The 26,272-nt window shown below is 40.0% G+C and overlaps 1 protein-coding gene across 2 annotated transcripts in view; it reads left to right on the forward strand.

Moving 5' to 3' along the window:
- slc8a1b (solute carrier family 8 member 1b) overlaps positions 1-26,272 on the forward strand; it is a 156,757-nt gene that overhangs the window by 18,359 nt on the left and 112,126 nt on the right. For both annotated transcript variants that reach the window (XM_061745620.1, XM_061745618.1), the window contains exons 3-4: positions 304-468; positions 1,317-2,107. In XM_061745620.1, the coding sequence (XP_061601604.1) occupies positions 304-468; positions 1,317-2,107 (956 nt within the window). The remainder of the gene's footprint in view (positions 1-303; positions 469-1,316; positions 2,108-26,272) is intronic.

Below are 26,272 nucleotides of genomic sequence, written 5' to 3' on the forward strand. Positions count from 1 at the left end.
ACGCCCACTTTTACCTAAATTTAATTGAATCCTCTCAAACTACATCTTCGGCTATAGACAACATGATCTTGTTGCAATATTCTCATTACAAACACAATTTTTAACCATTTCACTCAATTTCAGTACAATAGTCTACGATTGAGGGTATTATATGGCACTTTAATATCAATTCATTGTTTTGAATATTCAATACAAAAGCTATTATTTTAGATGTCAGTGATGTCACACACATGTATTACACAGTTAAAATGGTTGTTTCTCAATTGCTTTAACTTATTTGCTTTTTTTTTAATCATTTTTAAGGTGGACATTGAAATGGATGGAAAGATGTTGAACTCTCATGGTGTTGACTTCCTGGATGGTCCACTTGGCTTGGATCTAGATGAGAAGGATCTGGATGAAGAGGAAACCCGTAGAGACATGGCCAAGATCCTGAAGGAGCTCAAACAGAAACACCCTGACAAGGAGGTTAGTAGCAAACTCAAAATGGTAGTGTGTTACTGCTCCCTCTGTTGGGTCTGTCTCCTCCGCATTGTTGTCTTCATGGTAGGGGGCTTAAATATTTCTTCAGGTGGACATATTTCTTTTAAGTTTCAACTATCCAGTTTCATCTCTGGTACTTGCAATCCTGCAATTATTTCAGAATAATCACAAGAAAAGGCTCCTCCTGTAAAAGCAACACTATAATCTCTTGGCCACTGGACTGTGTGTGCATTTTAGTGCAGAAATTGTGGGCACATAACATCAATTTATGTGCCACTTGTGGTTCAGAATCACAAGTTTTCAACCCTTTAACAACACTGATTTTAAATTGTATTCTGTCTTTTAATCCAGCGACCTATCGGCTCTTGTTTATAAAACAGTTACTTGTGAAGTACTGTAAAAAACACAAATGCATTAGTTTGTTTGTTGGCTCAGACAAAGAAACGGCATCCACTGAGCCATGATTGGCCATCTTTCCCTCACAACCATAAGTGCATTTCTTTGCAGACATCTTGACGACAAAAGCAATTTGTTTAGTAAGAATTACTAGGGGAACCACCATGATAGAAAACACATTTTTGCTGTGCAGCTGTAAACCTCCACTTTTAAAACCGTTGAAGGTCTTGCTCCTATAGATGTTCACTTCCCGGATATTACGACCATATAAGGAATGTTTACCCTCTAAGATGTCTCAGAGCCAACATAAGAAAAAGAAACTTGTGTGTGAAGAGTTGGGGCACCTTGAAAACAGATTATTTTACACATAGGAATACTTCATCATACCTACTGTAGTTCAGCCAAGTGTATCTTATCTTTTTTCTTTTTCATACCAGGTGGAACAACTTATTGAGCTTGCCAACTACCAAGTCTTGAGCCAGCAGCAGAAGAGTCGAGCTTTCTATCGCTGCCAGGCCACACGGTTGATGACGGGCGCCGGCAACATCCTGAAGAAACATGCTGCAGATCAGGCACGAAAAGCAGTCAGCATGCATGAAGTTCGCTCTGACGCTGGCGACAACGATCCCATCTCCAAGATCTTTTTTGAGCCTGGCTCTTACCAGTGTCTTGAGAACTGTGGCACAGTGGCTGTGAATGTGGTGCGGCGAGGCGGCGACCTGGGCAAGACGGTTTCCGTGGAGTACCGGACAGAAGATGGCACTGCCAACGCCGGCTCCGACTACGAGTTCACAGAGGGCGTCGTGGTGTTCAAGCCCGGCGAGAGTCTGAAGGAGATCCGTGTGGGCATCATTGATGACGACATCTTTGAAGAAGATGAAAACTTCCTTATTCACATCTCTAATGTCAAGGTGTTGACATCAGAAGGGGAGGAGCAAGAGGAAGCCGAATCTGCGAATCACATGGACTCCGTAGCTTGTCTCGGCTTGCCGTCCACAGCGACCGTGACCATTTTCGATGATGACCATGCCGGTATCTTTACGTTTGAGGAGCCAGTTTGCCATGTCAGCGAGAGCGTTGGCATCATGGAGGTGAAGGTGCTGAGAACATCTGGGGCTCGCGGTGTGGTCATGCTGCCATACAAGACAATGGAGGGAACGGCACGTGGCGGCGGAGAGGACTTTGAAGACACTCATGGCGTCCTTGAGTTTCAAAACGATGAAATCTTGTGAGTACCTCTCTTCAGTTTTTGTGTATTTGAATGATGCAGTCTTAACCGACACATATGCATAGATTTGTCAGCTTTATTGTCATTGTTTTAAGTTTTTTTAGAGCTGTTTTCAAGTTTTTCTCAGTTTAATGTTGTAAAATGTACGGCAGATGTTGTGAGAAGACAAATGTGTTGGTGTGATGGGGTGGTCACAAGGAGCGGTGTGGTGGACTGCTCAATCAACAGTCAAAGTCAACAATCCTGTTTCAGCTTTTTACCTTCTCTTTTTTTCTCCTTCAGTTCTTTTTCTCCTGATCTATGTTCATCAATCTGTACATTCCAGTTATTTGTGATTTTTGTCATGCTGCTGTTTATTCCTCTGGGTTTTCATTGATTTACACCTTCGGCCTTCATGCAAACTCAGCACAATCGTTTGATCACAGGAGCTAGTGTATTGGGGAACCTGAGCTGTCGGTCGGATGGGTGATCATTTCAGTTGTAAGTAAATTGAATGCCAAGATATGGAAACAGAATGACAAGTGCTGAATTTTCTTTGAGTACAGGGTGTAATGGAAAACGGGGAGTTGCTGGAAGCTGTTCAAGAATTTAAACGGCAGGGGATCAGGGAAATGTTAGGAAAGACCGTCTGTTTAGACAACTTAATTTGGACGCACAAAAGCTTTTTAAAAGAGAGATGTAGTTGCCCTTTTAGCAGAACGGAAACTGTGTGAGAACATCTTAAGCCGCCACTGAAAGCCAGCGAGAGGCTTTTTGTTGTCTCTTGTAGGTGAAAAGGGCTTGGAACTTAATTTAGGTCCCTGCTGTGAAATGATGTAGCCTGAATTCAAAGTTGCTCATACTTATCTCTTGGTTACTAATGGTGAGGGTAATGATTGCTATTTGACCACATTTCAGTAGGCCTTTTTCATTAGTGGTGGTGTTTCCCAGAGGTAGCACTTATACCCTTCATCCTACCTAGTCAGCTCCAGCTGTTAGCCTGATGTTTGGACAGTGTGTATAAAGTGTCACTATTCTTGCCACTGCTTCAAATGTTGACTTTCAGATGAATGTAGGTATAGATTTACGTGTTACTGTTACCATACTAGAACAGTAATAGGTTTGTAATGTGTTACTCAATCAGGCTTTAAGCTCATAGCCATGTGTAGTATCTGAGGTATTCATTTTATTTATTTTATTAGTTGTCGGATAGATTTGTTCTTTTTTCCGTACAAGCTGTGTTCACCTCTGAAGCAGCTGAAATGCTTTGAACCTGGATTTGTGTGCACTTGCTCACACAGTCTTCCTGTGGTGATGCTCTCACAATGAGAGGAATTGTTATTACCAAAAACCCTCAGTGAGGTGGAGGCATTTGGCTTTGAGCAGGTTTGTTATCTGGGAACTCCTTAACAAGGTGGGGTACAAGTTTCTCTTGTACCTTCTCTCTCTCTCTCGTTTTCCCTCTTGAATATAGTGGGTGTTTCACAAATGACCTCCAATTACTGTTTTTGCTGTGAAGTGTTCTTGTTGTGCCGTGTAGGTTTGCTGAGCTTGTAGTTTCAGCAAGAATACACTAAACTTCAAAGCATTTACCCCTTTGTCGTCTTATTGCTTAGGCCCCATGCTTGTTTGCAAAAGATGCAGGCAACTCTGGGCCACTTGACTCATTAAAATTCTCAGAAAGCGGGATTCATATAGATTTGTTCATTTCATTTGACTCCCTTGCAAGTGTGGAGAAGCTGTCCAATTGGGTAGTGAGTTTATTTGCCTTATCAGAAATTCGTCAATTTGATATTAAACATAACAAAGCGTACCAGGAGCATTTTTCTAGAGGTCTGAAGCAGGAAAGTAAACGTCAAGTGCTAACAGACCCCTAAAGACTTGAAACACATCTGCAGGGCAAGCATGTAGTTCAGCTTGTGGCATATTGCATATTTTCCGTGGCCTACAGTTCTTACAGTTGGGACTAAGTGGGTTTTAATAACACTTTGTCCAAATCGAATGATGGATTGTCCTTCTAGCTATAACGGTTAATGTGGTTATGCTTGTGAGTGCATGTGTTTCTTTGAGAAAGGCCCACTTGTGGCGACAATCTTGCCTGCAGTTAAATACATTTCAGTCACGACAGCACAAGTCAAGATGGGCCATTTAGTTTATTCAGAAAACAAAAGATTCTTACACAATGTCCTTGAATTACTTGAATAATGACTGTACATGCAGATCATATCATTCCTCAGGTTAGCTTTTGCATCAGCAGTCCCCTAATGGTTGATTATAAAATAAAACAATCTGGGAACATATCAGCTTTTGTCTGCAGACTTTCCCTCTGGGGGCAACCGCCAATGTTCTGTGGCTGCCATGCAGCCACATAATGGATATCTGTGGTAAGGCCACATATTAGTGCAGATACGTTTTTATAAAACCAATTTGTTGTCACACAATAGCCTGTAATTTTGAGATTGTTTTTAGCCGCTGTGTTTCGCCTCATGCACTCCAGATGAACCGTTGTATTTGCATGAAACCAAAGAGAACTAAAGCCTGATTTGTCATCACTTCAGCTGCCAACAAGATCAGAAACCAGATGGCTCGTGGTACCGGAACGCGTTGCTCTTTAACAGATTCTTCATATAGATATGCAAATGTTCATTTACAGAGATGCCAATAGACTGCATTGACATGAAGTCACATCATGTGTAATCACTTTTACAGCATTCAGTCCTTGGTGTCCTGATCTGCTCACAAGCCTTTCACACATTTAGACTTAACTCCTCTAATAAGACATGACATTGGCCTAGTACATATCTATTGCTGATGACACATAGGATTTGCTCATTTCTGCCAAAATTACAACTGTTTGTGTTTTTTTCCTTTGAAAACTTGAGATCATGTAAACATGCATGACCATGTTCATCAAGTTATGCAGAGGACTATGCTCTAAGTTTCAATTCTTTGAATAAAAAGATAAAGATGTTGATTTTTGATATTTTGGATAATTCTTGTCCCTGTGCAAGATAACATACCACAGCATTTCCATTTGTTTATTTTCCATACTTGCCTCATCATTGTCAGTGAAATGATTAGCATGGAGCTCTTCCTAGCTGTCATTTTGGGCGGGAGGTGGTATAAAACCCAGCCCGGTCCCCAGTCCATCCTCTGGCAGCATAACAATTCATGTCACCCCCTTTACCCTTTATAGATAACTTGCTTCTGAGCTGCTAAACAGCTGTGCTTTCTGCTGAATAAAGTGAAACTAGACATCCTTTAAAACAGTCCTCTAGTTTTGAGGGATATTTTGTTTTCATCTCATGTCTTCAGATATGTAAAATAACACATCTTCAGAGGTGTACAGTTGGTACACATGAAACGTGTGCTTTGCCCTCCGGATAAAACTCCACACCTGTGAGATAAAAATAACTGCTGTTGAAATGGAACCGGAAACCTGGTCATGTTTTTGTAAAGTGCAGAAAATGAACAAAACATTATTAGTGCGTACGTATTAAAGAGTATGCTTATAATTTAAAGCTGTCATTGCTGATTTTGCAAAGCTTGGGCTCTCATGGACTCTTTACATTTAGAATTTTTATCATGTATGTTTACTCCTAGAAATATGAACAGAAGTATCAGTATTTCACTGCTTTTCTGAAGCAGGAAAAATTTAACTGATTAAATGGTTTGTCTGATCAATTTAAGACATTATTGGGCAAATTTAATAACTGTATATTGTCATGAGCTAATTATTGCTTCCCACTAATTAATTAATGGAGCTGTTGCTCACTTGTTGTGTTTGCCTGAATGCTTGTTGTTCAAACATTTGAAACGGTTGCCACTGCAGCAGCATGCAAAACCTATTTACCGACATAAAAACTAAAATGTTAAATTTCCAGATATTAACCACTAATCACCCGGCAACCGTTAGGGCTGAAGATAGTTCAGAGTAAAAAAAAAAAAAGAGTCCAAAGCTCTCGTTCACTAAAAGCATTTACAACATACCTGATAAGACTTCAAATATGGATGCTTTTTTTTTCTTCAGTAAAGGAGTGGGAGAGAATAATACGATGAAAGATTTGTGTGAATGGAGGTGGAGATGGGATGAGTGTGCAGCTTCAGACAGAATCTAAGAACAAAAAATAAATCTAGTCACTGAAAAGTTTTATATATTTTCATTTTGTTTACTTACTTTCTCAACTCTTATTTTCTCCCCTTATGCTATGCTGTCGTAGAAAGCCCCTTCGCCGTGTGTTTCTACGAAGACTTGTCTGGCACACTGATAACTACTTTTTGTCTTGTTGGACTTGGACTGCATGGCGCTGCAAAACCATGTTTAGAAGTGGATATTGTACATTTTCAGTCTAAAAGGAGCCGTACTATGTCAATATTTCAAAAGCTGATTGTTTCCTGAGGTCTTTTATGAAATGTCTGGTTTATTCAAAGTACCACAGATGTAGTACAACTGCTCCCTTTTCAACCATGTCTTCACAGCTTTGTTCACAGCAGCTGGTGTTGGGGGGATATGCAGTCAGCCTCTTAACTTAAGTTCATGTTCTTTTTCTGCAAAGCTGTGTCTCTTTATGAATAGGTCTTGCAACTTTGTTTGCTTTGTCTCAGGTGCAGCAGATGAAGCTTGATGTTGAGCGGGGTGGAGAGATTTCTGATCTGGATTTGTGATGTCACAAGTTCGGTGCAAATCTGAGTATGCAACATCTTCAGTCCCATGCAAAGTGACACAGTTGTGCTATGTTCCTTTTGGAAGTAACTTAAAACAGGTCGCCTTTAAATTAACAAGAGTCAAAAATAAATCGTGCCCAGCAGCAGCATTGCAACAACTAAATAGTAAATTCAATTCTATTAGAGCCTAATATTTTCTTTTTTCTTTTTCTTCCGTGGCTGTTGCGCCACCTTGATTTGCCAGCTCCTTCTGCCCAGAACTTCATGTTTCTACTTCCAGTTAAGCTCCACTACTACAAACTAGTTGAATCTGTTTTGTACTTCTATCCAGAGCACCTAATATCCCCTTAAGTGGCTCTATTTTTGTTATGGGCGGTCCAGATGGAATTAGAAGACCACTTACTACAAAATGGGCCAGCAATTCAATCCTTTTTTCCTTTTTTTTTTCCCCCCCCAAGCTGTTTAGTTGGAACGCTGTCTCTAGACGGTGAGAGGACGGCCAAGTGGACTATTCACTGGATGAAATGATCTGGCTGGATGTCAAACACAAAAAGGAAAGTGAACAGATATTAGTATTAGCTATGGATGAAGCAGCTCTTTAAGAAGAAAGTAGATATATTAAGGGTCAAAGTCAACCAATCAGCAAAGTGGATGTTGGCTACAAGATAAATAGATAGATAGATAGATAGATAGATAGATAGATAGATAGATAGATAGATAGATAGATAGATAGATAGATAGATAGATAGATAGATAGATAGATAGATAGATAGATAGATAGATAGATAGATAGATAGATAGATAGATAGATAGATAGATAGATAGATAGACACATGCATGTATTTGGATGTGTATCTGTGTGGAAGCTGGCACACATGTAGAAGCTGATGTAATCCACATCCTGCATACTCTATTCTTCACATGCACTTAGTCAGTTTTTGACCCCGTGAGGTAGTAAATATGCACAAGCCCACACCAAATTTGCAATTTCCACAAACACGCAGCAAGTGGAGAAACATGGTACAGTTGAGGATCAAATTAGGCTCACTCCTACACACAAACACACACATACACACTTGTACGTGCCTGTGTACCGCAAGCAGACTGGGACTTCACACTCCAGTAACCAGCACAGATTGGCTGTTCAAGATGTTTGCGTATAGCAGCTATAGGGAGTGCAGGATTTTTCCGTTTTTGAGCACTCTTTAATATCAATTCATGCTCTGTTTCAGCGCTCAGTTATATGGCAGCAACTGCCTGATAGATTCAGAGTTTGTTACTGATCACCTGCTACTCAATACCAGGATTATGATCATAACTTAAGAGGAGGTTGAGGAGATGGCCATCACTGGGGCGGGCAGGCTTAACATAATGGTTTCATGTTGGGATAATAATAGACAACTTTAATCTCTGTGGAAGGCCTTCTCACTACTGTACTTAGTTTGTTTTTTAAATCTAAAGTGACAGGAGGTGGGAGGAAAAAAATAACCTGACAAAGCAATTTAAACCAAGCTCCCATTCACACCTCCAAACTGTTCACCAGTCGCCGCATGAACCGGGGTGTGAATGTTGGATTGTCTGTTTAAAGGTGGAAATACTGTCAGATGCAGGCTCTCCATTTCTGAAGCTGGAGAGGCTCGGTCTCAGCGGACGCATTCATGAAAAGAAAAAGTCAGTGGAAGAATTAAAGAGAGGCTTTAAAAATGTACACAGTGGGTGGAAAAACACTTTCAGCGTGAGATCAAAGCGTTACCAACTTTCCCCTGACTCTTTGAACCGACTAATTCTAACTAGTGTGGCGTAATTTCTTTTCAAACACTGATAACAATAACGTACACTCACAGAATCAAGTGAATCCCTTTTGTCAAAACACACCTGAACACTCCGGTACACACTCGGATTAGCATTTAGTGGTAATGAGGCTTGAGGTTTGTAGGTCACATACACACTCCCAGACACACGGTACCTCTGTGTGACAGCGCTATCACTCCGAAAAAACGCTGAATTAATTAGAAGAGGAGAATAACAAGTGTAGTGGGAGAGTTACATCTTTTTTTTTGTTCTAATTAAAAGGTTGAGCTTTAGTCCTTGTTTGTGTAGCGCTCTGATTTCTATTTGTTTTGGTAAATTTTGCGGCGCAGAAGAACGAGGCCGACCGTAAGACAATATCTGCTCCAAGTGCAGCCGCACAAACCCACGCAGGCCGGGCTTTATGAGGTGTGAAGGTTGTGTTCTCATGTTACACAGAACATTGTAATAGCACCTCTCTTGGCAGGAGACCTGCACCTGTTACTGAGAGAGTGTGTGTGCGAGGGTGACGGAGGCCACGGGAGCAACTGTTTTCCTGCCGAAATGACTCGAACAGTCAGTTGGCTGAAACAGATCAGCTCTCACTCCGATGACTGAATAATTTCCTTGGTTGTGTCTCGTAACGTTTTGGTCAGAATGAAATCGGTGTAACAAGATACTAATGGAGAGGGACCGTGGTGAGAGCCATGTGAACAACCAGAAGGTATGTTGAAGTCGTGGTGCCAAGTGGAAAAAAGAGAGTCTTGATTGATGTTCAGTCTCTGCGTTTTCTCACTCCAATAAGGGAAAAAGAAAAGTTTTCATATCCTACAAGCAATCACTCTTCTCATTTCTTTCTGAATGACAGCACAATCATAAGACAAACTCAGAAGCAGGTGTTGTACATCGCTAAGTTGTTGCCAGCTTATTGCTCAGAGGAACGCAAAAAATGTAAAATAAGAACACATTTCTCTGCATACTCTTAGTCCCACGGTGTGATTGTTACATGAGTTTGGGAGGAAAAAGCCAAAGTATAAATAAAGAAAAGTTGGGGGGGGGGTCAATGGGAAAGAGAAGGGAAGGGGCAGGTCAGCAGACTGACAAATGAGCCCTAACCAGCTGCCTCCACAAAACACCATCACCTTGGCAACCGCTGGGATGGAGGGAGAGAGTCGCTCAGGAAGCAACACACAAGGATACAGTGGGAACGAGTGATGAAAGACAAAAGTGAGGAGGAAAAGAAAAAGGTGGCATGGGTTAAAGAGATGCAGAGGAAGAGACTGAGAAAGCAGATGGGAGGCTAAATTCTCTTTATAATGAAATAAGGTCGCTTATTGCTGCTGAACAAGCGTCAAAAGCACTGTTTCAAGAGAGGAAAAGTGATGAGTCTGACAATTTTTTGCATATTTTATTTGGTATTCTCCAAAGTTTTATCAAAGAAGCCGTTTCTGAGTAAAATTCAATAGCACTGGTTCTGATTTACTGGAGCAAAATGATTACTCTGCCTTCCCTCTGACTTGTTCATTAAACCCTCTGGCCAAGACAACGCTGATACATTTCAGTAACTGATTGTGTAATTTTTCAGTCACAAGTTTGCCTTCTAGTCAAGTCAGCCGCCCCGTTAAAAGGCCACACACAGGACTCTCGGGCTCTGAACATGCAAGAGGCCGAGCTCGAGGGTTTTTCCTTCTCTTTTTCCCCCCTCTGTTCTTTGGCCGGAGGTACAGTATATTGTTAGTACAGTGTGTCTTGAGATCCTTGTCGGAAATTTCATTTTTCTTTTTCTTTTTCCATTCACATTTTGCACAAATATTCATACAAACAGGATCAAGTAAGTCAAATTTGGTTATCGAAAGTCAAGTTATACTGACTTATAATGCACATTTTAGTTGTTCATTTCTCATAAATGTATTTTTTTTGCACTTTACGTGCAAATTGAGACACTCCAGCTTCACTGTGACTTAGCATGCTTTTCAAAAATCACTCTTCTGGCTTTACGGCTGAGTATCACCTCTTACATCCTAAATCAATCCAGTTTTTAATCTACAGGGCCTGAATTCAGTGCAGTATCAAATGTAATATTTATTCTAATTTCCAAGTGTGGCTTGGATCTGAAATGGAACAGAACAGCTCTCACAGCCACATGGTAAATATAGGTGAAATATAAACATCGAGTGAGTGTGTTGAGTTTTTGATTGTATTTAAATGCAAAGTGTGTTGAAAGTTATGTCTTCCATCTGCTCTTTTACCGTTTGCCCACTCTGGTTCTCCCTGAATTAGACTGGAGCCAAACCTTCCACAACTGGAAGAGCTGCAACATGCTCTAAAATTTGGAGCACGCCTATACTCTGACCTTTATGGTATATTAGACTTAAAATGAGGTCTTCTTATCAGTGCCTGCAGCAAGAAGGGGCTGCACTGCAGCACACAATTCCACAAGGAAGATTTAAATTCAGGCTGCACAATATATGATGCATCGTCATTGCTTAAGACATTGGACTTGGACTGCAGTAAAGTGTAATCCATTATATATGTGCCTTGCATTGAGGCTCTGAATGTTAAAATATTTCAGCATTCTGACTACCTGTACATCTAATATTCAGATACCAATCACTAGAGCACTCAGTTTAAATACATTTTGTAGGTTGTTTCCTGGTCCAAGATCAATGCAAGTAAGAAAAGGTATGCAAAGGTATATTTTGATTTAATTTATCATTTTTTTTCCTCAATTTGTTGGTTGAGCACTTTTTACTGATACCCTAATGGTGTGGTGCCCTCACATCTCCTATCTTAAAAAAGGAAAAGTTTTAAGAGACATTACGGGGTTCTGAAAGGATCAAGAGACTGTATTGTGGTGCAGATAAGTTGATTCATTGCCAGAATAACAGCTGTTTCCAGGTACTTTTTTTTCTTTTCCCATAAAAGCATGTTTTAGAAAAAAAAGAAAAGATTATTTCATTTTTCCCCCCAGTGTCTGGAGAGTGTTTTCTTTCTTTGATATATAGTGGCACTGAAATAGACATTAACACCATATATTGAAGAATTTTCCACATCACAAGCCATTATTGCAACATTCACCAATGATAGATCACATGTGTTCCCACAGCTTTAGTTTAAATGAGGAAAAAAAAGAAATGTGTGAATGAGTCACCAAATGTACTTGGTCTGCTCGTTGATGAATCTCGGTGGTCTGCACAGGTAACGTCTGCATGGAGAAAATGCTGCTCTGCTCGATGAAAGGATCCAGCCTGGGATTATATGAATCAATATTGCATCGTTCACTTCAAGATTAATGTGACTGAGAAAAGACAGCCCAGCTTCTGTGGGCGGGGGTGTTCTTTGAAGCATCATCAATGTTTGACGCATCTCCTACCTGCATGGCACCAGTGCTATCAGAATATTTGCCAAACATGGATCGATTTTGCATCTTCTATTGAATTCCTTCCAAGTCTTTAATTTCTGTATTTTCATTTTGGACAAATATGTCCACCGTGACTAAACTAGTCCGTGGAGGCATTGATTCTCCGGAGGGTAATCTGACTCAAACCATGGCTCGTTCTCACCGAGCTTCCCAGACGGGAAGGTCGGATTGATGAAAACCAGTCTGGTAGTATAAATCTCTGATGGGCTTTTAAAATGGGACAAAAGACAGATGGGCGAGCGTTACTTCTCACACACACATGCATGTGAGTGCTAATTTTAAAAAGACTTTAAGGAGGTCATCCTTAATGAAGTGTCTCCTTGTGCAGTTTAGTAAGGGGACCCTTGTTACAAGGAGCAAACTTGAAAGATTATGCTGTGGCTTTACACCACCAGACTCTTATTTGCTGTTAGACGTATTTACATAGTTGAAAGTAATTTGTAAAGGCAGAATGAGTCAGACATAAACATGTGTGTATCTGTTAGCTTATCAAAGGTAGTGCTCTAATAAGAGTTCTGATGTGTTTCCTGCCCTGCTTGGCCCGGGTGGTTTTGATAGATGACTAAAGGGAGGCTAGTGCCATTATGCTGATGGTAATAAGTACAGTAATACATCTGGTTAGCTGGATCTGTGATGTTGGATCTAAATTTGGCTGAGTTATCTTCCACGTTTGCCACAAAGTCTCGATGGCAGCCAAATGTGTGTTTATACCAAACTGACGGGTAAAGTGAAACAGGTCTTTGTTGTTTATGCTCTGTATTATTTCAGTTGTATGTGTTTAGCTTTTTGTCTGCTACTTGAAATGTGTTGCTTTTTCAGGCGCCGTCACACTCATGTTTAGTTTGTTTAAAGCTCGGTGCTTGACTCTTGTTTGGACTTGTTATATTTGTACTATTGTTCTATCCGTTTACATCAGCTGGTGAGATTACTGAACTCGCATAGGCCAAAGTTAGTTTAGCTGCATTTTTGGTCAGAACTGGGATGGAAGAACGCTTGAAGACAGCGAGACGATGCTTCCTAAAAGTAGGAAAATATTCTTCAAATGCAACTGAGGCTGACATTTTAACATGAAAGAGTCTTTTATGTTGCTTTAAGGTGCTGTAAGTAATATTGGCAGCACCGAGGTGATCAAGGAGCCACAAAGCCGAGGTCTTCAGCATGTCGCCTTCGTTTTTAACAACCAAAGTGAACTGTAACATAACTGTGTGTGATGTTCACAGCCGCCAGTAAATGAGAGCGCTGTCTGTCTGTGGCCAGGCGGAGATTGTTTTATATTTTATTTCCACATTTAAATGGTCCAATAAAAGTTAATACATGCTTACAAATGTATGGTTCTGCCCAAAACTGAAAACTGGATGTCCTCCCAACAAACAATTATAAGGAAATCTGAATATTTGCATCCAGCCCTGATTTTATTGGACATGATTTGCCACATAAATGCAACCGAATGGTTGAGCCAACTGGGAAAATGTTGACTTTTGCATAACAGAGACCTCAAATAAACCAAAAACGTGTGAGGGAATTCCCAATAAATTTGACTGGAGTTTGCCAGCAGTATTTTATTCAAATTTGGTTAAATTTCTATTTAATAAACAACAGCTAACAATGGATTATAACACATAATCTAATTGTGAGAAATACCCTGGGGTCGTTAAAAGCGGGCGGATGTGTATCAGGTGTGGCTGAAGTCTTAGTTTTAACAAATAAATAGACTTTGTATAAAACTGTACACAGTGCAGCTGAGAGGAAAACAAATCTTAGTTTTTTTTTGTCTTTGCAAACTTGGAACCCCATTTCCTGTGGACAAACTGGGACGTGTCTGAGTAAATCCACACATGTTTCTGATTATCTCATTAACACATGCAGGATTCTCTGCCTTGACTCCTGTTTAGTTTTTTTTCTCCTCAGAATGCCTTTCTATTAGCACACCGTTGCTGTGGGTAACCGCAGCCGTGGCTGGGGCAGTATGCGGTCAAACACTGGCAGTACTAGTAAAAGCTCAGACTATTTCATGCTCGGATGGGCCTCTCTATTGCTCTCTTTTTGTCTGCCACTTATTGTGCTGCGCAGAGAGGGGGAGTGAAGTGTGAAGAGCAAAGGAGAGCGAGAACTCAAATCAATGGATGCAAAGGAGAATTTCACTAATAAAAGAAAAGGCAGTGACAAAATGAATGGAGGTGTAAAAAAAAGAAAGAGAGGGAAGTAAGAGACTAAAGTGAAAAAAGGAGGCCACAGAGAGTAAAACAAATATTTCAAGGCAACTAGGGGGAAAAAAAATGTTCTTTTTTTTGCTTTGAGAAAAAACGTTTTTCCTTTTGGCTTTAATTTTAATCTGTCTTTAGCATCTATCTAATCAGATATATTACGATGCAATTATTTATGAGCTAATCAAATTACACCTGAAGGTAACTGCTCTAATGCTAGAAATCCATCGATTGATTGGGTGGTGAGTGCAATGCCAATATCAGTGCTGATGCTGAGATTTCCATCCTGATGAGCCTTGTAAAACCGCCTTTTCAGAAAGTCCAACATAACTCATGGAAACACAAAAACCACAAGCTTAATGTTATGAAGCTAACAAAGAAGCTAAGAAGCTAAAAATAAAGATAGTAGAGTAGTGAATGTGTATATGAGTATTGGTGTGTAGTTGGATGTGAATGTCTATCTGGATGTGAATTTACAACTGTAAAATTTAGCATTAAAAATAATATACAGTAAGATTGCTTTTTTCATTAATTTATATATATATATATATATATATATATATATATATATATATATATATATATATATATATATATATATATATATATATATATATATATATGTTATGTTGGAGAGGCTGCTGAAGCCAAAGCACGTGAATCCTGGGTGTTTGGAGAAAATAAAGTGGTGTGTATATGTGTATATGTATGTGTGTGTTGTTGGTCTTTTTGTTTTTGTTTTTGTTTTTTTTATAAATTCACAAGACTCAGAACATCGGATGGATATAAAGTGAATACGTTTTACTTCTTCCTACCCCTTTTCAGACAAGTTAGGCAGGATTTGTGTGTTACTGTATGTATATTGCTATGCGTGTGCATGTATATAGGCATGTATATATAGACAGATTTATTCTATAGATTTATTTATTTGTGTACATCCAGTCAAAATAGATTCATTTATTTATATAGATTTGTTACAAGGGGTTCTTTATGTTCAAAATGTGTGTGTATGCATTAGTGTATATGTGTATCTATTTATAAAAGATACATAAATTCATACTAGTGTTAATGTTGTTGCGCTCTATACGACGGTTTTGACATGTTTGAAATGAATCAATAAATGAAATGAAAAGAACCCTAAAGGGATACTTTAATTTTAAATGATCAATTTCACTTTCACATGAAGGAATATTTGATCATTTTCTTTAAGCTAGTATTGAGTCGCTCTGGCGGCCTCTGGTCCCTACTATCAATCAAAACTCACCCAGAGTAACTTTGGACTTCCATCCTAGACGGTTGCCGCTACAACTTTGTATTGCTTGACAGCACTCTGTCACACATCGTTGGTCATTAATGGCTCTAAGATGAGGTTAGCTCACAGAGCTACAGCTCACATGTCGGAGGCAACAAAGACGCATAGGAAAGCAAAGAATTTAAAATAAAACTGACCCTCTGAGCTAAAAATGAATAAAGCTGTGTCATTTTAACTCTATTGTTACGATAGAACCATATGATAGATTTCAACAACCTCATGGTACCTAGAGGGTGAATTACAACCATCTTGGCTTCCATGTTTCATAACAACAATTGTGTGATTGATATTTTGAACTGTCAATCAGTGAGCCCAGTGAAATAACTTTGATTTTTAACCCCTTTTTACGTCATTATGCTCTTTTCACTCGTTGTGATAAATGTAGCTGTGAGCTTCCAGTGAGATCCAGCAGCACTAATGCGTCTGCTGCAATGTAATCCCACATGATAAACGATGGAGTGGACTACTTGGCTGGAATTCTACTTTGGCTGACTTTGTATACATTACCCATCTTTGTCTTTGAAGGCTGTCATGTCCTGTGTGTGGTTTGAGTATATAAGTGGTCCTGATGTCACTGGTTGAGAGCGGTCTTTTGTCTTTCGCCTCCCGCTCATGCTTGCTCTGTGACCATTTTCTGTTAACAACATGTAAACATAGCCAGCATAGTTTTGGTCAGATGGCAACAAGAGGGAAATTTATCCAAAAAAGGATTCAACTAAGTTTAACCATGTAGATGTAAGGAGCGCAGGCTGAGCCACTTGGTATCTTTTACAGACTGTTAGTGGAGAAATTTTGACAAATTTCAAAATCATAGCAAGATAGGCTAGAATCAAGATTGAAAATGGATAATAAGATATGGAACAATCCTTAGGGCGCTAAATTTGCTCAAAATTCAAAGGGCAAGTTCAGCATTTTAAGTTTTGACTGGTATAAAGTGGGCATGTATTTATGTTGATGGTATAACATTTGTTTTCAGGATATATTTGTAGCAAATTATGGAACTATTTTGTTTAAGAAAAAACTCACATGAAGCCAGCAATATCATACTTATTAGATCAGTCAACATTAAATATAGTCAACAACACATCTTTTATTGTATATTACTGTGCACTTGGAAGATAACATTGAACATTTAAATGGTTTGCGATTCAGGTGGATTATAACTTCTGTCTGTTGATAAACTGCAGCTTGAGCTGAGATAACCAAATAGAAATGACTGATTTGTGGTGCTTGGTAGCTCATATGCCTGCAGTGGATTTGATGTAAGGGAGTGTCTTGGCTGGAGATTATAGCTGCAATATCTGATAGCAGGCGCACTGTGGATACTCATGCATGCACACACAGTCACAATCCCTGCTCCCCGGATAGCTGCAGTGCTTGCTGCAGAGAGAAAATACCCTGAACATGCCTCCTGGTCAAGTACAGTGCTGGACACATCACGCACGCTTGCTGCAGCAACTGCAGCAAAGAGCTAATCTAGATCCTCTCTCGCTGTAGTTTTCAAAGCTGGGAATGCACGATATCCGCATGCTCTCTTGTGGAAACAGGCTGATAAGGAAAATCCAGGCTCTGATCTGTAATAGATTCACCTATTTAATCCGTTTTGGTTGTGTGGGGTGTGTGTTGGGGGGAGTGGGGGGTGGATTTGGAGTTTGGAGAAAGCTTGCAGATTTTTTTCAAAGCCGCAGGGAAGCAAAATCTTTTTTTCTTTTTTTTTTTCCTCCTCTTATGTTACCGTTTTAAGCTTTTATGCTCAGGTTTACAATGAAAACATGGCATTATTTCCAGAAGGTCTTGAAGATGTCCGTTTGAATAAAAACACCAGCTGTTGTGGTTTGGCAGGAGCGTTGTTGTTCATCAGTCTTGGATTACAGGTTTGATAAGTAATATTCTTCATGGTGTTAAAGCCTTGTTATACCTTGAGATGAATTTTCCATGTAATCTTTGATGACTAGATGTCCCAGTTTGCCAGAGACGGTGTCTGGATTTAGTGCTCAGTCACTGCCTTGGACATAAATATACACAATCATGCAATTTCCTTTTTCCCTTCTTTGGCGGCGCCCAAAGATTTTTCCAGTCACTCATAAAAATCCAAAACTTTAACACATGATCTAACAGAAAACAGTCCTTAGAAGTTTTTGACCTATGTGGTCTTCAAATTTAACAATTTTTTTTCTTTGCAAAAATTAGATGTCCAGTATTACTGTATACTTTTGTCATTATAATATTAGCTATCCTTTAACATGAACATCCATGTGTAATGTCATTGGACATGCAAATAGTCACAAGTCCGTGGCATGATGCTGTGCACCACAGCGTGAAGGCAGTGGGAGCGTGATTAAGTGGAGTGTCATCGCCTTCGAGGTCAGCAGTGCCTGTACTTATTATCCATTGATTGTCAAGGCTGATAACTTTGCTTTCTGATGACAAAGGAATCCCATAAAAGCAGTGTACCGACTCTGTAGTAGCTGATAAAGGATGGTTGTTGGCGCCACTATTGAAGCAATGCTTACAAATGTTGCAGGGTTCCTAAAATGTTGCGCTTGTATAGATAATGGATGGTAATGGAGCAAACATCCCTCACATCCTGGCCTGTTGTCTTTTTCTCACAATTACATTTAGTCTGCCACAAGTTGGGTTTCTCCTAACCAGAGCTTTGGTTTGAGCTGCGGTTTCGGATCTAGTGCACTGCACCAGTGTTAATTATGTAATTGTGTGGAAGGAGTCAAAGCAGCCAAACAAATAGGTAGATATGTGCCAGAATGTCAGGAAACTTCAGCTGGACTCTATACCCACCGGTCAGAACACCAGCTTCCCTCTCCACCAACTTCCTGCTTGTCTGGAAGCTGACATATGCCTTGATGTGTGGGTGTTCTTTTTTATGTTAATAAAACAAGATGACATCTCTCTGATCTGCTAATGGGTCATCTCTATGTAGTTGGCAGTGTGCATAGCTGATGATCCTTCTGCATCCCTTTTTTCCTACAAAACTTGTTCGGCCACCAAGCGAGAACATCAGATATAGTAATGTTAAAAGTACATTAAACTGGAAATAATTTTGGAAATTGTTGAAAAGGGACTCTATTTTTTGGAGTGCAGAAGTGTTGATGATTGTGATTGAGAATATGACCGCTGTTTATCATTTGTAAAGAAACGTCTTGTGTCTTTGAACTACGCTTCTGTTCTGCAGTTTGAGTCGCGTAGTTGAAGCTGGGTGTTAGAAGCTCATCTGCAAGATTTGGGGAACAGAGACAATTTAATTTTGCCTGAAAGCACTCGTGGAAATTTGTGGCTTTGCATGCCTTTTTATATTATAGAAAAGGGTTGAAATATTTACTAATGCATCTGTTAGCATCCCATGATGACAAAGAACAAATGCTGGGGCTGGGTTGTGGAATGCCCTTGCTAGTTTATTCCTGTCCTATAAAACACAATAGGTTATTTGGCAAGGTTCAACTATGGCTTTTCATTGTCACCAAACTGGTTCTTTCCAAGTTGCATCACTGACGACCTTTAATGAAAACTTCTCCTGCGGCACAGTTGGAATTATCATGTGACTTTGAACAGAAGGTTGGCTGTTTATGTAGCTGCAGTGCTTTTTACTTGGCTACGATTGTGCCTAAAAGAAGAAGCAGCACCAACTGTTGGTGGCTGAACCACAAAGAAAGAAAATGCAAGGATCTGCTGATAGATGGCCAGTCGAGTAATTCTCTTTCAGTTTGGTGAACTCCAAGGTTGTATTCCGCATCCTTCCTCTCGCTGTACCACAGACTTCAAGGAATAAGTGTCATTTGTTTCAGATGTGCATTTGCATGGTAGCAAAAGCTGTAGGATGGATCTCAAGAGGCACAATGCGTGTGTGAGTCAGGTGAGTAAAGTGGCTTACTGGAGCCTCTACCCCCGGATGATATGAACACATCTGTGAGGACATGGATGGAAAGGAAGCTGTTGTACTGTACTGTAGCTCTGTGGTTGTTATTGGCACTTTCTTAGTCTCATTGAAATCTTTGCAATTTCTGAAAAATTTTAAGTAACCATTAAATTATTCCATTATTTCTTCTCCCGTAAATCTCAGTGCAGCCAACTGTGGCTTTTTTGCTGCAAGTTCTTTCTCATGTGTGTTTTTATGCATTGAATTCAGGTTCCTCACTGTTGCCCTTTAGCTGGGTCTTCAAATTGCAGAGAGAACTTGACTATAAAACCAATCTTTCTTGCTCGACCACCACATACTTCCCACAGCCTTTGCTCCTCTGTTGCCAAACATCTTGTCTGCCACTCAGCACCAAACACATGATCTGATGCAGCAGAGCAATCTCTGTCACTGTCCACTCTGTCCAAAAACATCTCTTTCAATGTATTTGAGACTGATAAGACTAGACCAGGTTCAAATCCCTCCTAAAATCCTTGTAAAATAGCTTTCATGTTAAGTGTCTAATGTCACATGTCATTTTTTTTAAGCTCACTGGATGAATACCAAAATGCATAAAACATGTCATTGTTCAGAGGGAGTGAATATCGCAGCCTGCTAGATTTGAAATCTTTCACAAAGACTTGATAGAAGTCTGTGTGGCTGTCTGTGTCAGTATAAAGTGTAAAGCGTAAAGTATAAAGTGTACATACATCGTGTGTCTGTGAGTACTAGAGCACCAGATAAAGTATACATCACTCTTGATGTCATCTGCGGTCCTGTGGGACCTGATCCCTGTGGCTTCCCCGTGATTCCAGGAATCAAAGTGCAATGTGGGAATTCTATCTTTGCAATTTCTTGCCTTCAGTGGGAGAAATTCATCGGATAGTTTTGTTGCATGCATGTTAGTGAGATTTGCCTTCATTTTCTCATGTCACGGAGTTGTCAGTTACCCTTGTGCGGTCGCTGCAGGAGCTGAGCCAAAGTCTTAGGATCACAGTTTATCATTCAGACAGCGCTTCATTTGTCGCCTTAAATGTGGATGTTCAAGTACGACTGTCTTCCAGAGTGAAATTAGATGGTATTAGGATGGCTCTGTAGTTCTGGGTCGCAGTTTGACAGACTGACATTTGACAAATCATTTGACTGGAGCAGAAGGTTGTTGGATAATTGGTGGTCCCAGGGTGGTTTGGCTCAGTATGAATATTAAAGGTGTCACAACCATAGTGGTGCTGTAGAATTAAGTTAACCTCTAGAAACGACTTCTGACTATATAATCTTGACACAAATGTTTTTAGTTTTGAAGTAAAATACATCATCACTGGAGACATTTCTCTCAATAATGGGATATTTTCAATAGAGGTAGCTTTTTTTGTTATTCATCCATTTATGTGTTCATAATGATTCTCGTTATTCCTTGTTTCCTATCCTCACTGCTCCCTCTGTTGAAGAGAAGGCTGACACTTGTTAGGACTGATTTGCAGGTATTCACTAAAGTCAGTGGTAATTGATATAGAGCTCAGTGATTGGCTGGGGGCAGCTTACTTGATTAAAAAGGACAAGGTTACGGGGAGTTTGAGTATAAATTATCCACATGAAAGAGAAGCTGCCAACCCTTTCTTTTTCCTTGTCAGGGTGGAAAAACCTGGTAATGGCAATAAAACCCTTACCAAACCTCTCCATGGAAATGTTGTCTACTAAAATTCTTTTTGCATAAGCTCCTCTTGGGTCAAAAACACCAACTTATTACATAATCATGGGAAACTATTGGATAATATGTTCAGAGTAAAACACTGAATGAACATAATGAGGAGTATAACTTGTGTTTACTGCCAGTACTGAAAATCTCCCTTAATATCTCCCTCTGAAAGTAATGATATAATAAAATCAAACCCAAAATGGAGAGTGAAGTGGTCAGAAGAGCAACGGACAAGTTTCAGGAGGCAGCTGGAAAACAAGTTGAATATTGTGAGGTGGAGAGGGAGCGGAAAAATAAATTCCCTCGCCCATTTATCAGCAATGGCAGCGTGCCCATATGTTTGAGGACTGGACTATCCTGCAGAGCCCCGGTGGCCCTGCTGCCTGTCTCCGTGGTGACAAGCATCTCCTGGCTGAGCCATGATTGGGTGAACGGACTGACAGTGTGGAAAGGGACTGAAGATGTGTGTAGCACAATTTATGACTTGACATATTAACTGTGAGAAATACACTCATGCATACTTCATGTGGTTTCTCCTTTTCATACAAGGACACACACATAAAATGTTTTACACCAAACGTTTTATAAGTTTGAAACATGACTGTAGTGGAAAGTGTTGATGTTATTCATGTGGAGTGGAAAGAAGCCAACCGTTGCAAGGGTGTAATTTGTGTATTAATGGTGCATGTTATATACTTGATGTACTTGCGAATACCAAACTGGCAGAGCAGCGGGCCTCGAAGTTGTATAAGGACTTTTTGCCTAAGTGTGGTGTATAGTACTGGGCAATGTTTGTGCGGTTTCCTGTTGTTAGATGCAGTATTTACTGACCCTGTGTGAGGTACAGACGTCCCCTGCCTAAAAGAGCTGCCTTCTGAAAAGGCATGGAAACAAGATCATCTGTAAACTAATACAATGGCACTCGTTTTGATTTCCAAAGGAGGAAGGTGTGACGCAGCATGAGAATTTTTTGGAACCTATATATTTGGAGTTGAAAGCTATTGTTGTTGTTGGATTGTGATTTCCCACTATTTTCAATTGTTTTGTTTTTTGTTTTGCTTTGTAAATAACGTCAATTTCCCGTCAGGAATTGTGATTATTTTTTAATTTGAAGGATAAAGTGCTCTCAAAGTATGATTTTATATTCTGACTGGAAAGCTTTCTTGACTTCTTGTTGACCTTTCTTTTAGATGTTATTTTTCGCAGTCAGGAGTTGAAAAAGCCAGGCCTCCAGTTTGTAATTAAACACATCGGCTGAAGTGCACCAGCAGTTCTGGGATTACTGTCAAATGTTGGTCATTATCAAGTTTGTGACTGGTGTTTCACCCACTTCACCCCAGTTTGGTTACTTTTCTGCCATGTGCCATTTTTACATCCCGGGTCAGTACAGCCTTTGATTGGTGACAATTTTGTGCCCGAAAGAGAGATAAATATCAACTGAAAGAGGCTGAAAGTTGCTCAGAGCTGTAGGACTGATCTCAAATAAAGCACACACTACCTAAGAAGGGCGTGAATTAAGTCACCCGCTCTGAACAAAGTCTCAACCACTTGGCTGATGTTGGGGGGGGGGGGGGTAATGGGTCTTCTTTAAACTTCACCAGGCAAATAGTTTTTACAAAGTCAGGCCATCTCTGAATGTGGGATAGCAGCTGATCCTGTTTCTAATGTAGCACACTTACTCCCATGACGCCGTGGAGAAGGAGAGAGGAAGCGGGACGGAGGCCTCCAGCTCTTATTCATTGTTCCTCTCTCATAGCGTGTCCTTCTGCGCCACACTTTTACCCTCATTTCAACTTCTTCTTTGGAATGTTTCCATCCTTTCCTCACTTAGCTCTGTTCATGTGATGTCTTTGAACTTTCGTCTCCCTTTCTCTCCGATTTAGTGCCTGTTTGGCTGTAATCCTCACTGACACCTGAATACGGGCAGATTTAATTTTTGAACTAAATAAATTACGTTGTTAGGACATTGTCCAAAGACCAATTATTAAATTAGTCTTGACCACTAGCAATTTTCCGTAACACATCACTCGCATCTGCCAAAGCCGTGAAGTAAACTGCTTGCATAAAAACAATCCTTTTTCGATGACTGTGCAATTGTAGTTAATTTTAATGTAGCTTAAACGATTATCCATATATTTATATGAAGTAATCAAGAATGCTTTTTAATGCTGAAAGGAAATATTCCCCAAAGTAATGACATACCCCCTCTCAAGTCTCTTCCAAACTATTGTTTTTGAGTCTTCTTTCAACTGTTTTTAACTTTAACATTTAACGTACTCAATGAGGCCTAAGGATCTGAATGTAGCTTGCTGTTCTTCTTCTTCTTTTTGTATGGTGTGACCTTGGGGGCAACTTAGCTGGGATATCTACTCCTGGGAAGCTTGGCAACTGTTTTGAATGCTTTCCACTTGTGAATAATCTTTCTTGCTGTAGCAAATTGAACTCCAGATGGTTTGGAAATGGGTTTTATAACTCTTTCCCAATTGATGTGCAGCAAGTATTTTCTCTAAGACCATTGCTGCTGTCTTTCCTCTTAACATTGAAATAGCACATGCAAGAATACTTTAGATGAGGAGGGGAAAAAGGCAAAATATCTGCTTTTACAGAGGTCTGTACACTTAGGGCCTGATTTACTAAAGTGCCAGCTGATCTACTAACAGCGTGCAAAGAGGACTGCGCCTCTCAAATGAGCAAAATAGCACACGCTGTTCATTTAGTACTTTTGCCCTGATGAATAATCAATATGGGGCGTACGCGGCAGAAAGCGCTAAATACTGGGAGGGGAAAATGCAAATAGGTCCATTTACCACACGCAATGAGATTTACCAAGCCTAAAAGTTTTTGCGGGGATTGTGATTGCGTCTGTATTTAATACATTCGAAAAGAAGGTGCTAATCTGCCCAGCATTACGCAGGGATTCTTGTTGGTGCCTGATTTGAGGACTGGGGTGGGGATGGCTCAACTTGTGGTGAGGATTCTCCACATGCAAAAGGAGAAATATTTTATTTGAATGTTAAATCGAGTATTATTCAGCAAAAGGTTGCCACAGGAGGCACATTCATTTTTTTATTATTATTATTTGTGATAATAAATAAATCACGTGTTTTCATGGAGAAATAGTGTTTCTTATTGTGCGCCTAACTTGTTCTGCAGTTGTCATACCCCGGTGTTGTGCCGTATTCAGCACCCCTGCCGTGAAAAGCACCCCCTCGTCTGACAAAAATTATATTCTCATTCCGTGTCACGTTCTGTTTAGCGTCCAGTTTTGTGTTAATGATTCATGTTTAAATGCGCTCATGGATTCCACAATAGTCATACTTTGCCACAATCACAGTCACAGATAACAAAAATCGGGTAAATGGTTATTGATGTCATCAATTAATAGCCTGCTTACTGTGTTGTCTTCCATAATATTTGTAAATATATATAATATCAACTCCTAAGTATGTGTTTATGTGAGTGTGTATATATAAATATATTGAAGTGTCAGTGTGTTGTTTTTTTTCTTGGTCTACTTATCATTGAATATACGAGGGGGTGCTTTTCACGGCAGGGGTGCTGAATGCGGCACACAATTTGCCTCTTCCACTAATATCTCTAACTCCAACTTGTCAAATTTCATTTTGCGCTCGCAAACCGTAAGACACGCAACACCTCATTTAAATACTGCGGTTTGCACCTGTTATCAATTGCGCACGCAATCTTAGTTGATCACCCGCAAAACACACAACAACAGCACGTGCAAACTTTTTCAGTGCACACGCAATTTAGTACTCTTTATTTAGGATCTTAGTAAATCGGGCCCTTAGTGATGATCATTTTATCAAGGGCTGATGTTGAGAAGCATTTCATTGCAACTCGTTCTCTTAAATCCTATGAACACAGTAAGGGGGTACTTAGTATTACCCAGATTACAATTATTTATTCATTTATTACTTTTGTCCTTTCGTCTTGGTGTAAACGTTATGTTCATCTGAGCTTGTTCTTGCCTGATGCTAAATCCCACGATGATCAGATTGTTTTTGTTAAACACAAAAGCCAAAGCATTAAAAGAGGGGGCACTTCCCTTTGCACATGTGTGATGGAGTGCGAACGTGTAGTTTTTACTTAGCAATGTGGTTGTTAGCGGTATTTCTTTTCTTTAAAAAAGTTTATGTTGGATTAATGCCCCATTTACACGTAGCAAAAACAGTGGTGTTTTCATGTGTTTTGGCGTCACATTATGCGACAGAAACGTCACCAGCATCATGTGTGCGACCTGTGTTTACAATTTGTTTGGCCACGTGTCATTTGTTGATGTTTTTTTCCAGGATTCCGATTGGCTAGCATGACTTTATGCTTCTCGTTACACTGCCACCTGTTTGGCTCATAGCACCCCTTAACAGCGTATTTATGCGGGTTTGTGTAAATGATGGTATTTTTCAAAACGTAGAAGGGGAAATATCCATTTTGTAAATACCCGGTTATGTGTAAACGTGGCCTGTCTTATTTATACATACAGGGCTCACTCAATTGAACAGCGTGTGGATATCACTCTGGGGTGCACCTATGGGAGAACCTCAGCCCTACTGCCTCATCCTCCACTCACCCCAGTCCGGTGCTAAGTGGTAAGGGCATGAGGTGAAATGGGGTTGTGCCTACTCTTGCAGGGTTCAGAGTTGTTTACTGAAATGAGTTGCAGCTGTGGGATAAACAAAAATATGATCTTATTCAATCCACTGTATGATTGAAGTAATTGCTGTCTAACAGCATGTGGAAATAGTAGGATATTAGATGCAAAGAACACAGTTATAAAGTCAGGAAATGCATGTCAAATTAAAACTGAGTGGGCTGATATTACTGATATTCAAGCTCACACTTTTTACTTTTTTATCCTCGGACATTTTATTTCCCTCTGTCAGCTGGACTTCTGTCCCGCGTGGGTCAGTGTAGGCGGTTTGTGGGAGTCATTTTTACATGTTGATGTTTTTATGTTCAGCCTTTGAATTTTGCTCAAATTTAATTCTCAACCAACCAGCCTGAAGCAGTTGGAATTGTTGGCTCCAGTCGGCGAGCAGGTGGGAGTAAATGACAATCAATACAAACCACTGCATCAACAAAAGATAAAACAACCGGCATGTTTATTAAAAGAAGTGAATGAAGGAGAGGAAGAATAAGTGGCTGAGGACAGACTTGTGAAAAGCCTGCTGA

This window comes from Cololabis saira, chromosome 17, assembly GCF_033807715.1.
Source record: "Cololabis saira isolate AMF1-May2022 chromosome 17, fColSai1.1, whole genome shotgun sequence".
NCBI classification, from domain to species: Eukaryota; Metazoa; Chordata; class Actinopteri; order Beloniformes; family Belonidae; genus Cololabis; species Cololabis saira.